Source organism: Coccidioides posadasii, chromosome 2 (assembly GCF_018416015.2).
Source record: "Coccidioides posadasii str. Silveira chromosome 2, complete sequence".
Taxonomy (NCBI): domain Eukaryota; kingdom Fungi; phylum Ascomycota; class Eurotiomycetes; order Onygenales; family Onygenaceae; genus Coccidioides; species Coccidioides posadasii.
In genome coordinates this window covers 4590410-4607753 of record NC_089408.1, presented here as the reverse complement: position 1 = coordinate 4607753, position 17344 = coordinate 4590410, and the positions used below count along the sequence as shown (strand labels likewise).

Genomic DNA, 17344 nt, shown 5'->3' with positions numbered 1-17344 from the left:
ATAACTAATTAAGCATAACTACATAGCTACTCCATACGGAGTACTCTGTAGAGCAACTGACCGACTCACTACATTAAGCAACCCTAATCTGAGACTGACCTCAGTTCACGCAACGACAAAGCTTTCCCAGGATTTCAGCGCAGGCATGCACTCAGCTTGATATGCTGGCAAACCTCCCGCCCAGTTGAGCTGCTCACGCTTCTTGCCCGGGATATTCGCACCCATATACCAAGAGTCCGCCAGGGGCAGAACGCTCTTGTTTGATATTGTGTTGATTTTATTTTTCCACTCCGCCTCCGCCTCAGCCTTTGGTTCAATATATTTCAACCCCTCCTCCCGCACTTTTCTAATCATGCTGACAATCCAATGGGCCTGGATTTCTATGCATGAAGGTCCGTTGGAGAATGCTGTCGGCCCATGTGCTCCGTAAAGAAAGAACATGTTCGGGTAGCCATGGTGACACATTCCAAGATATGTGAGGACGCCATCTTTCCACTTTTCCTCCAGAGGCCTACCATGAACATCACGCAGGCCCAGGGACACCATGCTTCCTGTGATGCTATCATATCCCGTTGCAAGCACGATAATGTCGAGAGGATAAAACGACCCGTCACTGATGAGGATCCCATCGGGCCTGATCTCCTCGATGGTGTGCTTCCTCAAGTCGACCACATCTACGTTTGGCTGATTGAAGATCTCATAGTAGTTTTGCTCTAGTGATGGTCTCTTTGTCCCAAACGGATGGATGGGTTCCAACGGCGCAAGAATATCTCGTTTCCTGGGGTCCTTGATTCTCTCGCGGGTCTTTTTGGCCCAAAAGTCATAAGCATGGCGGTTTGCCTCGAGTCCGAAGAGCATGTCACCATACCCGCCCAGCCAGAATTGAAAGCCGCCATTTGTCCATAACTGTTCGAAGAATGCCTCGCGCTCTTTCGCAGTCGCATCTGCCGTGTGCTTTTCCAAAAAGGTGTACCTCATACCGCCAAATGTCTGAAGCCGGTTTCGGTAAAATTCAGGATACGTTGGCTTTCGACTTTCTTGCTCTTCAGGCGTCAATTTTCCCTGGCGCATAGGTAGAGCAAGGTTTGGAGTCCTCTGGAACACAAGCAGACTGGCTGCGTCCTTTGCACACTCCTGAGCAATCTGTACTCCTGTGGCCCCCGTCCCTATAATACCCACACGCTTCCCCTTGGTTTGCACTCCCTCGTGAGGCCAGCAGGAGGAATGATAGACCTTTCCTTTGAAAGTCTCAATCCCCTTGAAAGGAGGGACATAGCGTTTCGCAGCAAATCCCGTCGCTGGAATAAAGAATTGGCATGTTGTTGTTCGGCCGTCATCGGTTTCGATTTTCCACACCTTCTCCGTCATATCAAACTGGGCCCCTATCACCCTCATGTTGAAGTCAACATCCCTTTTAATATCCCACACCTTACCAACGTGGTCGAAATATTTCAGAATTTCCTCGCCTGCCGGATATTTCTCTGTCCATGTCCAATCTTTCCACACTTCCGACTCCGAGTACTCATATACTGGAACTTCGGAGTCCACTCGGATTCCTGATCGCGTCGGAAGGATTCTACGTCAGCATTTCTCCAAGATGCACGCATGAATATACGGAATGTGCAAGGTAAAGCAAGCCTTCTCTACCTGGATATGCATTCCAATACCAAATTCCTCCGAGAGCGGCTTCGGCTTCATAGACTTTGCAATTCATCCCCATTTTCCGGAGTTGATACAGCATGTACACTCCGGAAAACCCAGCTCCGACAATGAGAACATCGTAATGTGGAATTGGGATTGATCCCATTGTGAAAATGACGAAGTTGGAGTCTTCGGAAAAGCTAACGAGAACGGGACTATGTTAAATCGTGCAGAGAAGTTAAAAAAGAGACAGAGAGAGAAGGAGAGAGAGGAGGGGGGGGGCCGGCTGGGATATCATGTGGAAGATGTGGATAACCAAAGACTAGTTGTTTCCTTATATTCTTGGAAGAGCAGACAGAGGAGGAGGGGTTGTACGGAAGCAAGACAACTTGATACGGCGGCCAATGGGCGAGCTGTATGAACGTCTCCTCCGTAGTCATGTTGCCAATGATATTTGGATCGGATTGAGTCACCCACCAGTTGGTGGTGATTCACGAGTGCCACTGTTATATTTTTCAAACTTATCGCGGCATCCTAGTCTGGAATACAAGCTTATACAAGCTCAGCTCACGCATACTCGCACAGGTCCGTACAGCCTACTCTAAGCGGAGGACCAAAATTCTTGATCGATGCCGTGACATGGCCTTTGCACAATAAAACGCCTATCGCCCGGGCGGCCTCGACGCATCGATCTCTTGCCTCCGAACATCGATGCTTGGTCAAACTCGGAAGCACACCAGAATTCGCGACACTGTATCGCTCGATATTTCAGATTTCGCATACTCGGCGGTTCTCCGAAATGACGAGAACCGTGTTCACCCACCCAGTGCGAACGTTAAGAAGACAGGGCTTGGGCTCCCATCGTAACACAGGGACAGTTAAAAATTGCATAGATTTATATGTGGCATCCAAGATAGCGTCCGTCGCGTCGAATCCTGTTTCGACAGACCAATCAGGTTATAACAAGGACGGGTTGGGTAAGTACCCAAGCTAGCTAACAAGCAAATCTTAGCTGAAAAGCTGCTCCGAAAACCAGGCTATAACTACCCCACGGGGAAGCTCCTCCACCGATCCATGGAAATCCAACAAACTAGATTTTGTGGCCATATAATATTAACTGCATTGAACTTTCTACGGGTCTACGGAGTAATTCTGTTGAATGTCATTAGATCAAGCTGGTAGGGATTAACTTGTTGGTGAGCCCGAGGCGCTCGCCAGGGAGCAGCCACAAAGTAGTTACGGAGTACAGAGTAGGTACCCAGCGGAATGAGCTCACTGGCCGGCATTGTTGCAGAACACATCGTTGCAAAAACTTTAAATCTATGCATATCACTACGGAGTACTCCGTACACTTGAAACTTTCTAGGAGGATTCATATGCAACTAAAGCTGCTGGTGCTAATGTCAGGTCAGTGTATAAGCCGTCTCGCCCAAAGCTGCAAGCCCTGAGAATAGCGTCTAAGAGAGCATGGCTGTAGTTATGTATGCACTGTACATACACAGCTGCTCTCCCTATGTGGATCTGTATAGTACATTGCGGCAAATGGTGGCTGCAACATGGGATTGCGGGACCTCTCAGCCAGCTACCTCACCTTCCCGACCCTCTGGGGATAAATCGTGTCTTTCAGATCCGTCTCTTTGGATCCGGTGGCAGAACTCGAGGAAATACACGAAGCTGCTTTCTCGGCCACTTTCTCTTCCTCGTAAGTATCCTTATGAACGGAGGGCATTGATCGTCACCTCCATGGTTGTCTATATCAAGTTGCAGAACAACCTGTAAATGCGACAAATTTAAGAGTTACATAACGCCACTTTTGACTCTTCTCCTTTCTTGGTCAGACAACTGAGTAGAAAACTCAAAACCCCTCCTCCTAACAGATGTTGGCCAAGGCTGTGAGTTGAAGTAATGAAGGCATGAAGGCGACCTGGATGCTGTTTAATACGCGCCACTCGACAGTCATCTCCAATGATAAATATCCACAAGGACACTTTTGTCCAAAAGTTCTAAGGAAATAAGACTTAAGAAGTGCTATCATTGGCTCTACATTATTGAAAATGAACATTTTGAGGAGACAATGAGCCCGTGACTAATATTTTGCGCGGCTGTATTCGAAGAAAGGAAAGTAGGATTGCTGGCTGTTTGTAAGGAGAGACTTGGATTTTCAAAATCAAATCCATCTACCCAACTTGTTCCCGCTCTAAAGCTGAAGACATCTACTGCCAAACAACAAAAAGGGGAAAAGAAATTCTCTGAAATCAAACATAGAATGCAGCTGCGATAGCAAGGGCGACGAAAGAGATACCCCGCGGCTGCAAGATTCCTGCAGCTCCCTCAAACTGAGTTGGCGTATGAACTGGTGTAGAAGCTGGCCGGTCTGTGCTGCCAGAGGAAGCTGCCTTGTCATGGGCTCTGGCATAATGGTAGCCATAATTCTTTGTTTCCTTAGGTGGAGGGGAACCGTCGCAATACCTGAATCAATATTAATCAGGTGACCCTTTGAGTGAGATGGATTCTGAAGACCTACCCATCATCATAATCACAGTCACCATACTTCTTGGGAGGTGGTGGAGGGGAGTAATCATACCCATCCTCACAGTCACCATAACAATCTGTTGGCTTAGGGGGTTCTGGCTTTATTGAAGTTTTTGAGGGGCCATCACAATACCTGAACCAATATTAATCAAGTGACCCTTAGAGTGAGATGGATTCTGAAGACTTACCCATCATAATCATCACAGTCACCATACTTCTTGGGAGGTGGTGGAGGGGAGTAATCATACCCATCCTCACAGTCACCATAACAATCTGTTGGCTTAGGGGGTTCTGGCTTCATTGAGGTTTTTGAGGGACCATCACAATACCTGAACCAATATTAATCAAGTAACCCTTTTGAGTGAGATGGATTCTGAAGACTTACCCGTCATAATCATCACAGTCACCATACTTCTTGGGAGGAGGTGGAGGGGAGTAATCATACCCATCCTCGCAGTCACCATAACAATCTGTTGGCTTAGGGGGTTCTGGCTTCATTGAGGTTTTTGAGGGACCATCACAATACCTGAACCAATATTAATCAAGTGACCCTTTTGAGTGAGATGGATTCTGAAGACTTACCCATCATAATCATCACAGTCACCATACTTCTTGGGAGGAGGTGGAGGGGAGTAATCATACCCATCCTCGCAGTCACCATAACAATCTGTTGGCTTAGGGGTTTTTGGCTCCATTGGGCCGTCACAACTACCTTTTATTAATCAAGTTGAACCTTTTTGGGCGAGGCTACGAAGGCTTACCCATAGGTATCGCAATAACTGTGCTCTTTGTGGCTCGTAGCACCTCGTTTCCTCATTTTATATCCATATTCATCATAATGACTGGGCGTGGCAGAAGGCTTCTCTCCTTTACAATTTCTGCATCTGCATCAGTCAAGAGCACTTATGTTAAAAAAAAAAAAAAGAGAAAGAAAGAAAAAAGGCAAGGGGAATGTACCCATAATCATCACCGTAAGATTGGCAATCATGTGGCGGATACTCGTAGCCGATGGCAAAGGGACAAGCTGCTATGGCTGAGATGATGATTATGCGAAAGATTTTCATGGCGAAAGTTTTTGCACCGGAAAGTAAACCCGAATTAGATCAGAAGAAGATGTGCATACAGTTCTCTTGCGCTTCAGGCTAGGGGATTATAGGGGCTTTTATATCCAGCTGAACGGGAAAGGAACCAGGCTTGTGCTAGCACTAGCGACCAGCGAGCCGGTGCGAATTGTTGGGGCCAAAGGGACATCTTTACAGCCACGAGGAAGCCCATGTCTAGAGATGTTTCCCGCATCTGTTGCATTGTGGTTTTTTGTTTCTCTCCACACTCTCTTCTCTCAAGACAAGGATGACCTTTTGGCTGGCCTCGGCGTCCGGGCTACTCTGGAACCGTGTATTTCTTGAAATGAGCTCATTACCAATAGAAAACGGCGTAGTTGAACATCCTTAATCCATGATGGCTGTCCCATGGCGTTTTCTCGCATTACCATATTCGATTAGTCCTCGTTTAGCCATCACCAAAGGCCCTTGGTCTTTCCCATGTGCTTTGTGGAAAGCTTAATTCGTCAAAGGGAGGCAAACCAGTTGGCAGTTACTGAACGTCCCTCCCAGAGTTTACTTGCTTGACGCTGTAGATCTGATAGAAACATGCTTCACTTTTGCATCCTGGCAGTCATGACGAGGAACCCCGAGATTGACCTTCGAATGAAGACGGGCTCGTCTTGTGATAGCAGGTAAATGGTACTCAAAGGTCGACTTTCGTGCGATGACAACCCTGAACGGACGAGATTTGAGACTATTTGCATGCCAGCTACCAACTTTTCAAGATCCACGGCCTGAGATTAGGTTGTTAGAATAGAGTATGTCTCGTTGAAACTTGATGCTCATACCTAGAAGCAATAAAAAAAAGTACTTCGAACGAAGCTTAGTCGAAAGTGATAGCAGCCTTGATGGCGGACTTGTTTCTCATCGACTCCAAGCAGTCAGTCCATTGCCCAAGGATCGAAAGCCACATAGCTTACAAATGCATAAGAAAACCAAAAGGTTGGTTAACTAACCTTAAGCTTCCCCAGGCACAAGCCTCCAAGACGAGGTGAGCCATCTCGGTTTCCAACGATTTTCTCCCGAGGACTCAGAGCCAGAACTATATTCCTGGCGCCACGCGGAATGCCAAAAAGTGTATCGCCAGCGGTCGACCTCATACACCAACGCGCCTGGTCTTAGAGACTCTTCGATTCTAGCCTGCGGTCTAGCACAGATATTTGAGTCATTGACGCCCTTGTAACCACGCCATTTATGGTCGATATCCTTGCAATATTAATGTCCAGAACACTGTGGCAAATCCACATCGCAGCCACGAGCTCGAGAGACACGTTAACCACACAGTAAAGGGAAATGGGGCGGGGTTCAAAGTCTTACCTGGGAAGAAAAGCATCGAGATGGCAAATACGACCGTTTTGCAAGACCGTTGTCCTTGGAACCTCAATACTTGATAATACCTACGGAGTGATGATGTCTAACGCCCTGGTCGCGTTAGAGTGGTGGCCCCGAGATAGATATAAAATTGCTATTGGATAGGATCTCCTCCGTAGACCGAGGACAATTTTTTGTTGGGGCTTGAAGAGTTAACTCTTTGCAGTGTGCGGTCAAGGAGAATATTGTTAGTTTCTCCGAAGAATTTCCAGATAAAGACGGCGAGGCACCCTCTTCTGAGTGCTAGTTGATAGCAATGTACGGATACATAGATCAGGGATTCGAACTCGGCAAATTATCTATCCGAGTGGCTGTGCCTTTAAGCTTATGTGGAACACCAACTCATTCAGTTCCTTGGTCTCTGAAGGCTTCTCTGGGATGTGGCTCAATCTTCTTCATCTGTTGGCAATCCAATATCAGAATGTGTGCATAGGGTGACCTTGCTTGACTAACATGGTGCAATTTTGTGTGTCCTATCTCCAAGCCTTCTAATTCACTTTGATAAATGTTCGCGAAAATACATCCTCATAGTCTGGAGCAAATCAGTGATCTATTCCTCCTTACCACCTAGAACTCAGAGAGGAAAATGCAAATTTATCCTGTATCCAAGCTGATTTGCAAATTGTATAGCGGAAATGAAATGAAGATGCAACACTGCGATAACTCCACAAATGCCATGCAATGCTAGATTCCCAATAACACCATATCAGATGCAAAAGAAGCGCTGACATACGCCTCTATTTTTGAACATTTTACCATTATACCCTGCGCAGATTTGGTGGCCACTGCTTCTTGATAGTCAAGTGATTAGCCTCGAACCGGGCCTGAGCGGACATTCTTGCTCGGCGAGGGCGCTTTCAATGATCACCCCATCATTTTGGCAGGATCCGGGTTTTCCCTTGTAAACTGGTTAATTATAACTATCGGGTTGTGTGGGCCATGGAGACTAACGGGGCCGGTTCCCATAACTTGCTTGTTTCATTAAACTGGTGCCTATTGGTCGTGTTAGCAAGAACCTGGATAGGAGGCAAAAAGGAACTCACTCACTTATTGTAAAAAGTCTTCGTGAGACAGTCCTTTCCGTATTCTCGTTCCAGGAGTGTGGTATAGGCGTATGGAATTTTCGCAGTGACACCCTCGAAGTAACTGTCACGTAACGGGAATATATCCTGCTCCTATTCAAAGGTTGGTCTCTTTAATTTGCCCCAGTTTAACCTGTTATTAGGATCATACATTGTACTTGTGCCGGTCCTTGGTCATAAGGGCACCCTTTTGGCCTTTTTTGCGTGCGTCATAATCCTTCCGTACACAGGTTATATCGATGAACAGCCCGGACGATGTGTCGATCCATCGTGCATCAATCACGTTGAGCGTATCTTCTGGCGATCGGATCACGAAATTTGGGTTGATCTCGAGAAGGAACTTGCGACCGGCTGAGGTACCAGGAACGTTGAAATGATGTTCAGTCATGTTATAGTACTGCGCTAGAAAGTACATCGTCGTTTCGGAAACCTGGACGTCGATATCTGTGTCCCATGGCATGATCTGTATTATGGCGAGAGTCAGCGAGGATAAAGCTATTGGGAGCAAGGCCAGCCGACTTTCTGATTCCACCACCATCCCAGCAGCGTCCCGTGCATTATCCAGGTTTCTGCCCCGATATCACTCATCGTGGAAAGGTAGGATTTTACCATGGCAGTCAAATGTGGAACTCGTAGAGAGTCTTCGAGAGGCTGGGACGCAAATCTATTATCGGGGTCAACACAAAATTCGGACTGTGGCAATTCCCGTTAAACATACCGGCCGTCATAATGATAGTGGAAGCTAGGCAAATGGATCCGGTGTTAGTATACGGAGTGCTCAAGTAAGGTTCAAGAGGGTTGCACAGGCGCTAGGGCTCGCAGGACATACGTTGATTCGTCTGCAAGTGATGTCAGCCACGAGAAGTGACAGCTTGAAAGTGTTGTGCCCGGCGGGCGAAAAAAAAAAAAAAAGAAAAAAAGAATTAAAGAATTGACAGGTGAAAAGGAAGATCACCTACGAAAGTACTTCTCAGCAGGGTCGCCCTTTTTGCCGCTGTAATCCGTGTTCATCGATGTTCTGACGCTCATGAAATCCGCATCGCAAACGGCTGGCGGAACGATGAGAAGCCATATCGCAAGCAGGAAGGCTGCTATCATCTCCAAGGATACAAAAGAAGACTTTCAACCTGACAATGACAGCACAACGAGACGCATGCTATCAAGGTCAGTTTATATTTTGATCCAACGCCTCGATCGATTCGCCGTCGTGGAACAATCTTGTACGATGGGCGGGGAAATCGAAAGGAAAGAGAGCAAGCGACCAACGTAAGGAAACAGGAACTTGGGAGCAATATGTGCGAGGTGGAAACGGACAGGGGAGGATATATATGTGAATGGAAACACGGAACTTACGGAGCGTCCAGGGGTCTGCTGCAGGCGATACATACTCATGTTATTACAAAAGGCTAAAAGCTTCCAGGAGAGTTCGAGGACAAGAGCAAACTCCATCGCGCCGGGGGGGCCGCTGGGCCAGCGGCTACAGTAACCTTCGCACCCCATCGATTCTCCCTTCAGCCTGCCTTGTTTGAAGGTTGTTTGGTGCTGTTCTGGCGCAACGGTGTGGAGACTTGAGACCGCTAGTCCGCAAGCGGAATGGCGCCTCAACGGGGCCAGCCTTGGCACTTCCGCTTTGGGCTCCACCTCGCGTGCTGTGTGGCTTGTTCAATTGGCGAGCCATCCCAGCACTTGAAAGACCTTCCGGTCTTACCGCCCAGGTCAAATCCTCGTCGACGCGTCACGGTGTCCCGTCGGCCGAGGGCCCAGCAGCACCTACAGAGGCTCGCTGCTCCGGAGAGCTGTTGGCCGCAGCCCTTGTTCAAGCCCCAGCGGCTCTAGCCTGCTCGCCTGGCCTGGCAGGATCTCCGAGCCTGGTTGCTGGAAATCATGGATGTTTCAGCCCTTCAGGTCGTCAGCATGGTTTTTGGGTCCTTGATCACTTTGTTACTGATGCACAGGGAAGCAGCTTGGATGGGTTCTCGAAACCGCCGGCCCGAGATACTCCTCATACTCGTTAGTGACGTGTTTGGATCTCCGGCAAGGACGGGGATGGGGGATTTGATCAACATGCAATCCGTATTTCTGGGGGCTGTTCCGCAGTCCTTCATCATCATGAAGGAACAAAAGTATCTTGACATCCCTGCCGATTGAAATGACAACATACAAACACGCAGCAGGCCAATCTCCTGGCAGCCAGTGCGGGGACCTCAGCGTTTGAAGGCCTCATCCTTACCATGCTCGAGACTCCAGCCTCACTCGAGGCGTCTGCGTGGCATCGTATCCGTGGCTGGTGGGATGGGGCTTTGACTGGTTAGTTATCCGCATCGGTTCCAGCCTTCCGCTCGACGGCGCTTCCGGAAAAAAAAAAAAAAAAAAAAAAAAAAAAAAAAAGTTCTAAAAAGATCTGCTTTAGACGGCAAACGATGTCCCCATTCCGCAGCAGCCCGGACAAGACCACATCTCTCTGTGACTGACACCCAAAGTTGCAAGTTTCTTCCAACATTAGAGATCGAGCACGGAGTCGCTAACAAGCTAGCATCCCAGTGGTCTCCTCCGACAGGAGCAGGATGCCTCACCTGGCTCCGGCGACATAAAACAACATGTTGGACGGTCGGGTTCTCCATAGCGGTGGCGCCGGTGATTGATGTCTCTGTGATGGCCTTCATTCCTTTGTGGTTTGAACGTATTTCAGATGGGTGCTACGCGACGATAGCCGGGCTCAACGGGAGTGCACTGTGTAGATCACCACCCAAGATATCCCCCCTATGTCATAGTGTACCTAATGGTATGGAATCAAAACGTTTTGCAGACAGAACGGACGTCCTGTCAATATAGTATTGCTTCCTGCTTTCCTGAGTCAGTGCCAAGTCGATCCGCCCAAATTGATTGATGCCAAGAGACTCTGCCGAGATCCACGATCTCATATTAATTAAAATTAAAATCCAAAAATAAGTGCTGTAATCGAATACTAGTTGTCCAGTAGATGTGAGATATGCAAGCCAGAGAGAGGCTCGAAGCAGTTTTCGACAAATGCCAAAAGTACGACGCTCGACATGCCGAGTACAGGGTTTCCACTAACTAACCTATTAGTTATATAACTCACTGGCAGTTCTCGGGGGTTAACTAACTAGTTACTGAGTTAATAAGTTAACTAACTAGTTAGTGAGCGTGGCATGAGGGAGACGTGCATAATCTTCAAACTTTCTTCCTCGAGCTTCCTTGACACTTCTCTAAATGGACAGGAGTCCCGTCTATCGATGTCATCATTCAATTCATCCATAACTAATTAGGGTCATTCGACGGATTAAGGCCTGATCGGAGAACTCAACGAAATGGAGTTCAACCTCAACTCCGTCCTTTATAATCCTACTGTTGGTTCCGGACCGCAGCCTACTCCAACGCAGACCTCACCAAACGACTCAGACCCCGCTCATTCCTCTACCACTAACGACGCATCCAAGGATTCTTCGCCTCGGGATGTCGGCAACCTAACTCCCTCAGAACCTCGACAGAATCCTCGAAGTTGTGTGACCTGCCGCCGCCGGAAGATACGATGCAATAAACTTCAGCCTTGCTCGAACTGCACAAAGGCCAAGGTCGAATGTGTCTTTCCCAAGCCTGGTAGGGCTCCGAGAAAGTCGAAGAAGGCGACGGAAGCTGACTTGCTTGCGCGGCTCAAGACTCTCGAGTCTATTGTCAGAAATATTGGGAAATCGACGGCGGAGGAGGCGAGTTCCACTGAAGCGAAGAAAGATGCAAACGTCAACAGTGAATTGGGTGTCGATATTTTTACAAGCCGTTCTCCCAAGGACATAGAGTTAGATTCTGTGGATGAGGAGATGGGAAGGCTTGTCATTAACGATGACAAGAGTCGATACGTCAGTCATCGTTTCTGGACAAGATTCGGAGATGAGGTAGGTTCCCTTATCTTTGGGGCTCATTCTCAAAAGTTCTTCGAATTTTAGGCTAACAATATGAAGATTGAGGAATTGAAGGATATGATCGACTGTCCAACGTCGGAAGAAGAAGATGATCCCTCCTCCGGAGATTCTAAATCTGGGTCGTCACAATGGACTCGTCACGATGGATTTATATTCGGCTTTTGGTCCGTAACACACAGCCTACGCGGCTTCCACTTACCACCAGAAAGGTTCGATATTATGTGGGAGACGTATCTTGAGAATGTGGCCCCAGTCGTGCCCATCTTCCACCGTCCAACCTTGAAGACTATGCTACGAAATGCTGTCTCTAATCTAGACTCGGTAAATAAGAATACCGAAGCACTACTGTTGACAGTATACTATACCACCATAGCAAGTATGACACCCGAACAGTGTCTATCTCAACTTGGCGAGGATCGTGATGCTGCTCTAAACCGGTTTCGATTTGCTGTCGAACAAGCTTTAGCTAGAGCAAATTTGCTAAGCACGCGCAGCTTGGTTCTCCTTCAAAGCCTTGTTCTATTTCTGATTTGCGTGCGTCAAAGTGGTGATCCTCGCTACATTCTATCGTTGGCGTCACTCGCTATTCAGATAGGTCGGGCAATCGGTCTCCATCGTGATGGAACTGCGTTTGGTTTGACTCCCTTTGAGACCGAAATACGCCGTCGACTGTGGCTGCAAATCTGTCTAGCTGACTTTTGTTCTGCGGAAGATCATGGATGTGATCCTGTGATACATGAAGCCTCGTATGACACTCTTCCACCGCTAAATATCAACGACGAAGACATCTCTCCGGATTCGAAAGAATTCCCGAAAGAGAGAGTTGGATGTACAGACATGACCTTTCTTTTGTTCCGTGGGGATATAAATATGCTTGCAAGGAGGCTTACCCACGTACCCCCCAGCAATACTTGCAAAAAATTCATTGCGTCGTTTTCTCAGAAAGAGCGCGAGGAAATGGTGGAAAATCTCAGCAAACGCCTTGAAGAAAAATATGTACGGCATTGTGACGTCAGCATTCCCATTCAATGGGTCTGTGGAGCACTGTCGCGCCTGGTTGTGGCAAGTTTGCTGCTTATGATTCACCATCCGATGACAAGGGACGATGCTGAGGGTTCTGTTCCTGCAGTAGAAACAGAAAATCGGTTATTTCTATCCGCGATCGAAATTATTGAGTTTTCACTTCTCCTGGAGACAAATTCTAATACATCCAAGTGGAGCTGGTTCTTCCGCGCACATACGCAGTGGCACGCCATTGCGTACGTCCTGTCTAATCTATGCGTACGACGGGCGTGTCCCGTCGTCGAACGGGCCTGGCGAGCCGTCAACGCAGCTTATAAGATGTCGGAAATGAAAGGCCAGCAAAAGGGCATGCTTTGGCCTGGGATTCGCAAGCTCATGGCTCGCGCTCTGCGCTATCGAGAAATGCAGCTGCAGCAACTCACAGCACAGTATGGGACCGGCGAGCCTTGCTGTAACGGTTTACAGCCGCCCAATGATAGTGTGGTGTCGCAGACCCTGACACCAGGCACGTATATGTCACAGCAACCACACCCTCCAAGCACGAGCGCTGCTCTCCCAATGGAGACCGAGCCAAGTTCCAACATGAATGCCGAAAGCTATGATATTGGCTCTATAGACGCATCGGGATTATCCTGGCCGTCCTTACCTCAGGATAACCTGTATGGCGCAGATATTTCCAGCATCAACCATTCCATCGCCTCTCCGCCGCCATCTTGGGATGAATGGAATCGAGTTGTGCGCGAATTCCAACTTGACATCAGGAACGATGACCTGGCAACGCTGGGCCAAGTTCCGATTTGGTTTGAATGATTTTAGCCCATTTTATGACTCTCAATTTGATGACTGTACGGAGTATTTTTATTTATTTATTTTTTATTATTTTATTTTATTGTGAAGCCTATTAGTTTAGAGCTGTATTTGTCCAATGGAGGAGCTCTCTGCGATGTTTCGGGACTTTGCTTTTTCTTTTCTTTTCTTTTCTCTTCTCTTTTTTTTTTTTTTTTTTTTTTTTTTTTTAAATGATGTTGGCATGGTTCACAAGAAATACGTAACCACCTTACTCCAGTTATCGAATGTTGATCTTAATTCTGACAGGACATGCTTGATTGCATTTTGTTGCAAAATTTTCGTGATCTCAAGATTCTCAGGACGTTCCCCGAAAATTGCGTTGAATCGGTCTTCGCCTCCCAAGTTCTGTGTCGATCGGGTCAGGGCTGAGGGCCTGGATGCCGTCATCTCCTGGGAGCAGCACCTACATAATCGGCATCTAGATCCGTTTCGCGTGCTAACGTTGGAATTCCGAGAAGACCGTTCGGGTGCGATGCAGGCCAGTTCGAGACTGAGCAATCACAATCTGCGCTTGGACAAGCTCTGTTCTCACGTTGTGTCACATCCTCGCCGGCCCGGTCGGAGGCGGCGGCGAATGAGCTGCGGCTCTACAGGAGGCCGCCAGACGGGGTTGGGTGGCTCCTTCTCACGGCTGGGCGATGGATTGATGCCACCGGTTGCCTTCTTCATTGAGCACTTGCAGTGTATAATTGGATCTCCTGCGCTCTTTCCCCGCCTGCTGGTTTGGTTTCCGCGGCGCAAAACAAAACAAGAAGAAAAAAAAGAAAACAAAAGGGAGGGAAGGCCCCACCAGCCCGGAAGTCCCCATTTTTCAAGGTTTTTTCCCCCCCGCTAATCACAAATTTAGTCAGCAGGGCGCGGCCGTCTCGATCCTCGCGGCTTCCTACATAGTTTCGAGTTGTTTCTTTCCTTTTTCTTTTTTCTTCCCCCGCCGTTTCTCTCTTCCCTGCCATTAATTTCCCTCGCTCTGGAAGGCGTCGAGTGTTTTGTGTGTTTGTTTGTTTGTTTGTCCATCGCTACCTTAGCAGCGAGACCTGTTGTCGCGCGCTCTGCTTCAAATGGTTCACGGAGTCCAGCAGCCGTCTACACTCTTGCTTCGGCATAATCAGAATAACCGACAACCGAGTACAGCTGTGATATCGCAGCTCTGCTCAACACTGACCCTACCACGATGAAGCGAGGCACGCCAAAGCTGCCGGTCCAGCAGTTTGTGATATTGTGTTAGTACTCTTTGGGCCTACCTGCGTATATATCTTATTCCACGATACCCGCGAAAGCTGCAAAAGATTAGTATTGCGCCCTTGGCTAACTTCTACCACTTGGTTACAGCAATATGCCGCTTCGCTGAGCCTGGTACTTTTTCCACAATATCCTTCCTCTTTTTTTTTCCTTTCTATGCTATCCCTTATCGTGATCGTGTAAAGAATGCTGAGAATTCTCGTGGTCTTCAGTCATCTTCACATCTGTCTTTCCATATCTTGTAGGCATTATTCCCGCCCCTCTTTCGGTTTCTGTATCTACAGAATTTCCCATACATGTCAAGTATTAGCAAGTTCCTAACCTCATATTCTTGCATCTTCTAGCCTGAAATGATTCGCAGCCTTGGCGTTCCCAAGAAAGAAGTTTCGAAATGGGTGGGATTTACATCCGCCATATTCTCGATATGCCAATGCCTCACAGCAGTCTCATGGGGCAACTTATCAGATCGAATCGGCCGCAAACCAATCATCCTCATAGGACTTTTCGTTACAATGACATTTAGCATCATCTTCGGTCTCTCAAAATCGTTGCCGATGGCCATATTGGCGCGTGCTTGTATAGGTCTCGGAAACGGGAACGTTGGTATTATCAGAACCGTTGTTGCGGAACTGGTTCCCGAGAAGGAACTCCAACCACGAGCATTTAGCCTGATGCCTCTCGTCTGGACCATCGGCAGTATTTTCGGGCCTGCATTTGGCGGAGCTCTGGCGGATCCGGCAAAAAGGCATCCTGAGGTTTTTGGCCACATTGAATTCTTCAAAAAATATCCTTTTGCTTTGCCAAACATCGCTGCTTCAGTCTTCTTTATCATTGGTATCGTGACTGGCTTTCTGTTTCTGCGGGCAAGTTTTTATTTTTCCCTCGTCAATCAGCACGGATTCTTACCACAGCTTACAGGAAACGTTGGAGTCCAGGAAATATAAACGTGATTATGGTCTTATGTTCGGTGACATGCTGATAGGAGCCTGCTGCGGACGACGAACGAAACCAAAGACAGCTTCGCCAGTTGATGACGAAAGAACACCGCTTCTAAATGGAGACAGAACCTCTCGTTCCGAAATACCACACCAGAAAAAAAGTGAAGGGAAACCTGCAAAGCTGACATGGGCTGAAATTCTCTCACCTCAATCTCAACTCATCCTTCTAGAGTATGCTGCGCTAGGATTACACTCCCTAGCGTTTGATTCAGTGTTCCCCGTCTTTTTGAATTATCCCGTGGAAGAATCCGGTGGGCACATAGGCATGAAGCTACCATTCAAGTTTGCCCGTGGATTTGGGATAGGTCCGTGCTCTTAATTTTAATTTTCGTGGCTTAGTGATTAAGATAATGCCTACGGAGTATTTGGTACAGATCGCTAACACCTCTTATTTCTGCATCAATAGACTCCCAAGCCATCGGAATTCTATACACTCTAAACGGAATTATTGGCATGATTGTTCAGTTCTTCATCTTTCCCTATACGGCGAATCGTTATGGAGTCCTTTACTGTCTCAAAATAACCTCCCTCGGATTCCCTCTTGTTTACGCCCTCATCCCCTTCACGGCATTATTTCCGACGGACGCTACTCGCCAAATTGCTGCTTTCATACTTTTATGTGCAAAACTCGGCTGTGTAGTTTTCGCTTTCCCATGCTGCACTATCCTTCTTACCAACTCCGCTCCTAGCGTCCAGGTTCTGGGTACATTGAATGGAGTGGCAACGAGTGTTGCCGCGATTGGAAGAGCCGTTGGCCCCGCGTTTATCGGTGCCGTCTTCTCTATCGGTGTGAAAATGGGGTACATGATTTTCCCGTGGTGGACACTGGCAATTATAGGACTGCTGAGTGCTGTGCCTGTCTTCTGGGTCATAGAAACTGACGGTTTTGCGGGCGCTTCTCTGGATGACGATGATGGTAGTGACGATAGTGAGAGTGAACAGCCATATGAGGAGGCCCCGACAAGCTATATTTCCGGGGGAAATGAGGGCCTTATTGTGGAGCGAGTGAACAGCAAAGCAACTGATGCAGAGACGTTACGGATTTGTGAAAATGCAGCGAATGATTCGGAGTCAGACCATGATGATACTGAAAACACCAGAATTAAGGATTACTCGTCGATTGACGATCCACGACGGGGATTACGACCCAATAACTAGCGCGTCTAATTATCATAATTCGTGTTCGATGACTGACTTCCTGTTGAAAAAGAAAGCAAAATACCCCCCGCATAGCAATTCAACTAAATCCGCGCGGTTACTGGGGGTACCTTCGCAGATCAACGACAGCACAAATGCAAAACGATACGAGATTTTAAACTGACGAAGCCTTATCCTTCGAAAAAGTAGCAGAGTGCAAATGATTTTATGAATGGGTCAGTAAGTGGCCATCCCAGACCAATTTTTGCTACCCGTTAATGTGTATTCCCTGCCACAATGCCTAGTGGAATGTGCATTTTCACCTAGTATTTTAGTTATTTCGGAATTTGGTTACACGTACCCATGTATCATGATTAGATGTTTATGATCAAGCAATTGAATAGATCAAAATAACGCGTTAGATTCATGCC

General features: G+C 47.6%; 6 protein-coding genes across 7 annotated transcripts; 3 read left to right on the top strand and 3 right to left on the bottom strand.

The window, feature by feature from the left end:
- Positions 1-105: 105 nt before the first annotated feature.
- D8B26_003941 (uncharacterized protein) lies at positions 106-1807 on the bottom strand (the record flags this gene model as incomplete). Its single annotated transcript, XM_003071605.2, has 2 exons — positions 106-1556; positions 1648-1807. 2 exons carry the CDS (start codon positions 1805-1807, stop codon positions 106-108), a joined length of 1611 nt encoding a protein of 536 aa, XP_003071651.2.
- A 238-nt stretch (positions 1808-2045) lies between these two features.
- On the top strand, positions 2046-2635 carry D8B26_003940 (uncharacterized protein; the record flags this gene model as incomplete). Its single annotated transcript, XM_066124315.1, has 2 exons — positions 2046-2146; positions 2227-2635. The coding sequence occupies 2 exons, from the start codon at positions 2046-2048 to the stop codon at positions 2633-2635; spliced, it is 510 nt and encodes a 169-aa protein (XP_065980395.1).
- Positions 2636-3896: 1261 nt separating this feature from the next.
- On the bottom strand, positions 3897-5303 carry D8B26_003939 (uncharacterized protein; the record flags this gene model as incomplete). The annotated part of the gene is made up of 7 exons (XM_066124314.1): positions 5131-5303; positions 4935-5051; positions 4756-4881; positions 4559-4699; positions 4362-4502; positions 4166-4306; positions 3897-4110 (listed from the first exon to the last, which is right to left on the bottom strand). Exons 1-7 carry the CDS (start codon positions 5235-5237, stop codon positions 3897-3899), a joined length of 987 nt encoding a protein of 328 aa, XP_065980394.1. The 5' UTR covers positions 5238-5303.
- A 1775-nt stretch (positions 5304-7078) lies between these two features.
- D8B26_003938 (uncharacterized protein) lies at positions 7079-8539 on the bottom strand. Of its 2 annotated transcripts, XM_066124312.1 has the most exons (6): positions 8448-8539; positions 8249-8393; positions 7881-8192; positions 7695-7822; positions 7599-7640; positions 7079-7545 (listed from the first exon to the last, which is right to left on the bottom strand). In XM_066124312.1, exons 2-6 carry the CDS (start codon positions 8339-8341, stop codon positions 7512-7514), a joined length of 609 nt encoding a protein of 202 aa, XP_065980392.1. In that variant the 5' UTR covers positions 8342-8393; positions 8448-8539; the 3' UTR covers positions 7079-7511. The 2 variants fall into 2 exon arrangements, with proteins under 2 accessions (XP_065980392.1, XP_065980393.1); XM_066124313.1 differs by having other exon boundaries at positions 8249-8539.
- A 2519-nt stretch (positions 8540-11058) lies between these two features.
- D8B26_003937 (uncharacterized protein) lies at positions 11059-15074 on the top strand (the record flags this gene model as incomplete). Its single annotated transcript, XM_066124311.1, has 4 exons — positions 11059-11640; positions 11707-13479; positions 13786-14759; positions 14869-15074. The coding sequence occupies 3 exons, from the start codon at positions 11059-11061 to the stop codon at positions 13906-13908; spliced, it is 2478 nt and encodes an 825-aa protein (XP_065980391.1). The 3' UTR covers positions 13909-14759; positions 14869-15074.
- A 216-nt stretch (positions 15075-15290) lies between these two features.
- On the top strand, positions 15291-17279 carry D8B26_003936 (uncharacterized protein; the record flags this gene model as incomplete). The annotated part of the gene is made up of 3 exons (XM_003071609.2): positions 15291-15617; positions 15697-16081; positions 16183-17279. The coding sequence occupies 3 exons, from the start codon at positions 15291-15293 to the stop codon at positions 16932-16934; spliced, it is 1464 nt and encodes a 487-aa protein (XP_003071655.2). The 3' UTR covers positions 16935-17279.
- Between the last annotated feature and the right edge of the window lie 65 nt (positions 17280-17344).

Excerpts from the sequence above, each read along its gene's own strand:
- D8B26_003938 (XM_066124313.1), bottom strand. The coding sequence starts at position 8,341 with ATGGTAAAATCCTACCTTTCCACGATGAGTGATATCGGGGCAGAAACC. Across the intron at positions 7,823-7,880 it reads AGGACCGGCACAAGTACAAT|GAGCAGGATATATTCCCGTT; the intron begins GTATGATCCTAA and ends ACCTTTGAATAG. Across the intron at positions 7,641-7,694 it reads ACGAAGACTTTTTACAATAA|GCACCAGTTTAATGAAACAA; the intron begins GTGAGTGAGTTC and ends CACGACCAATAG.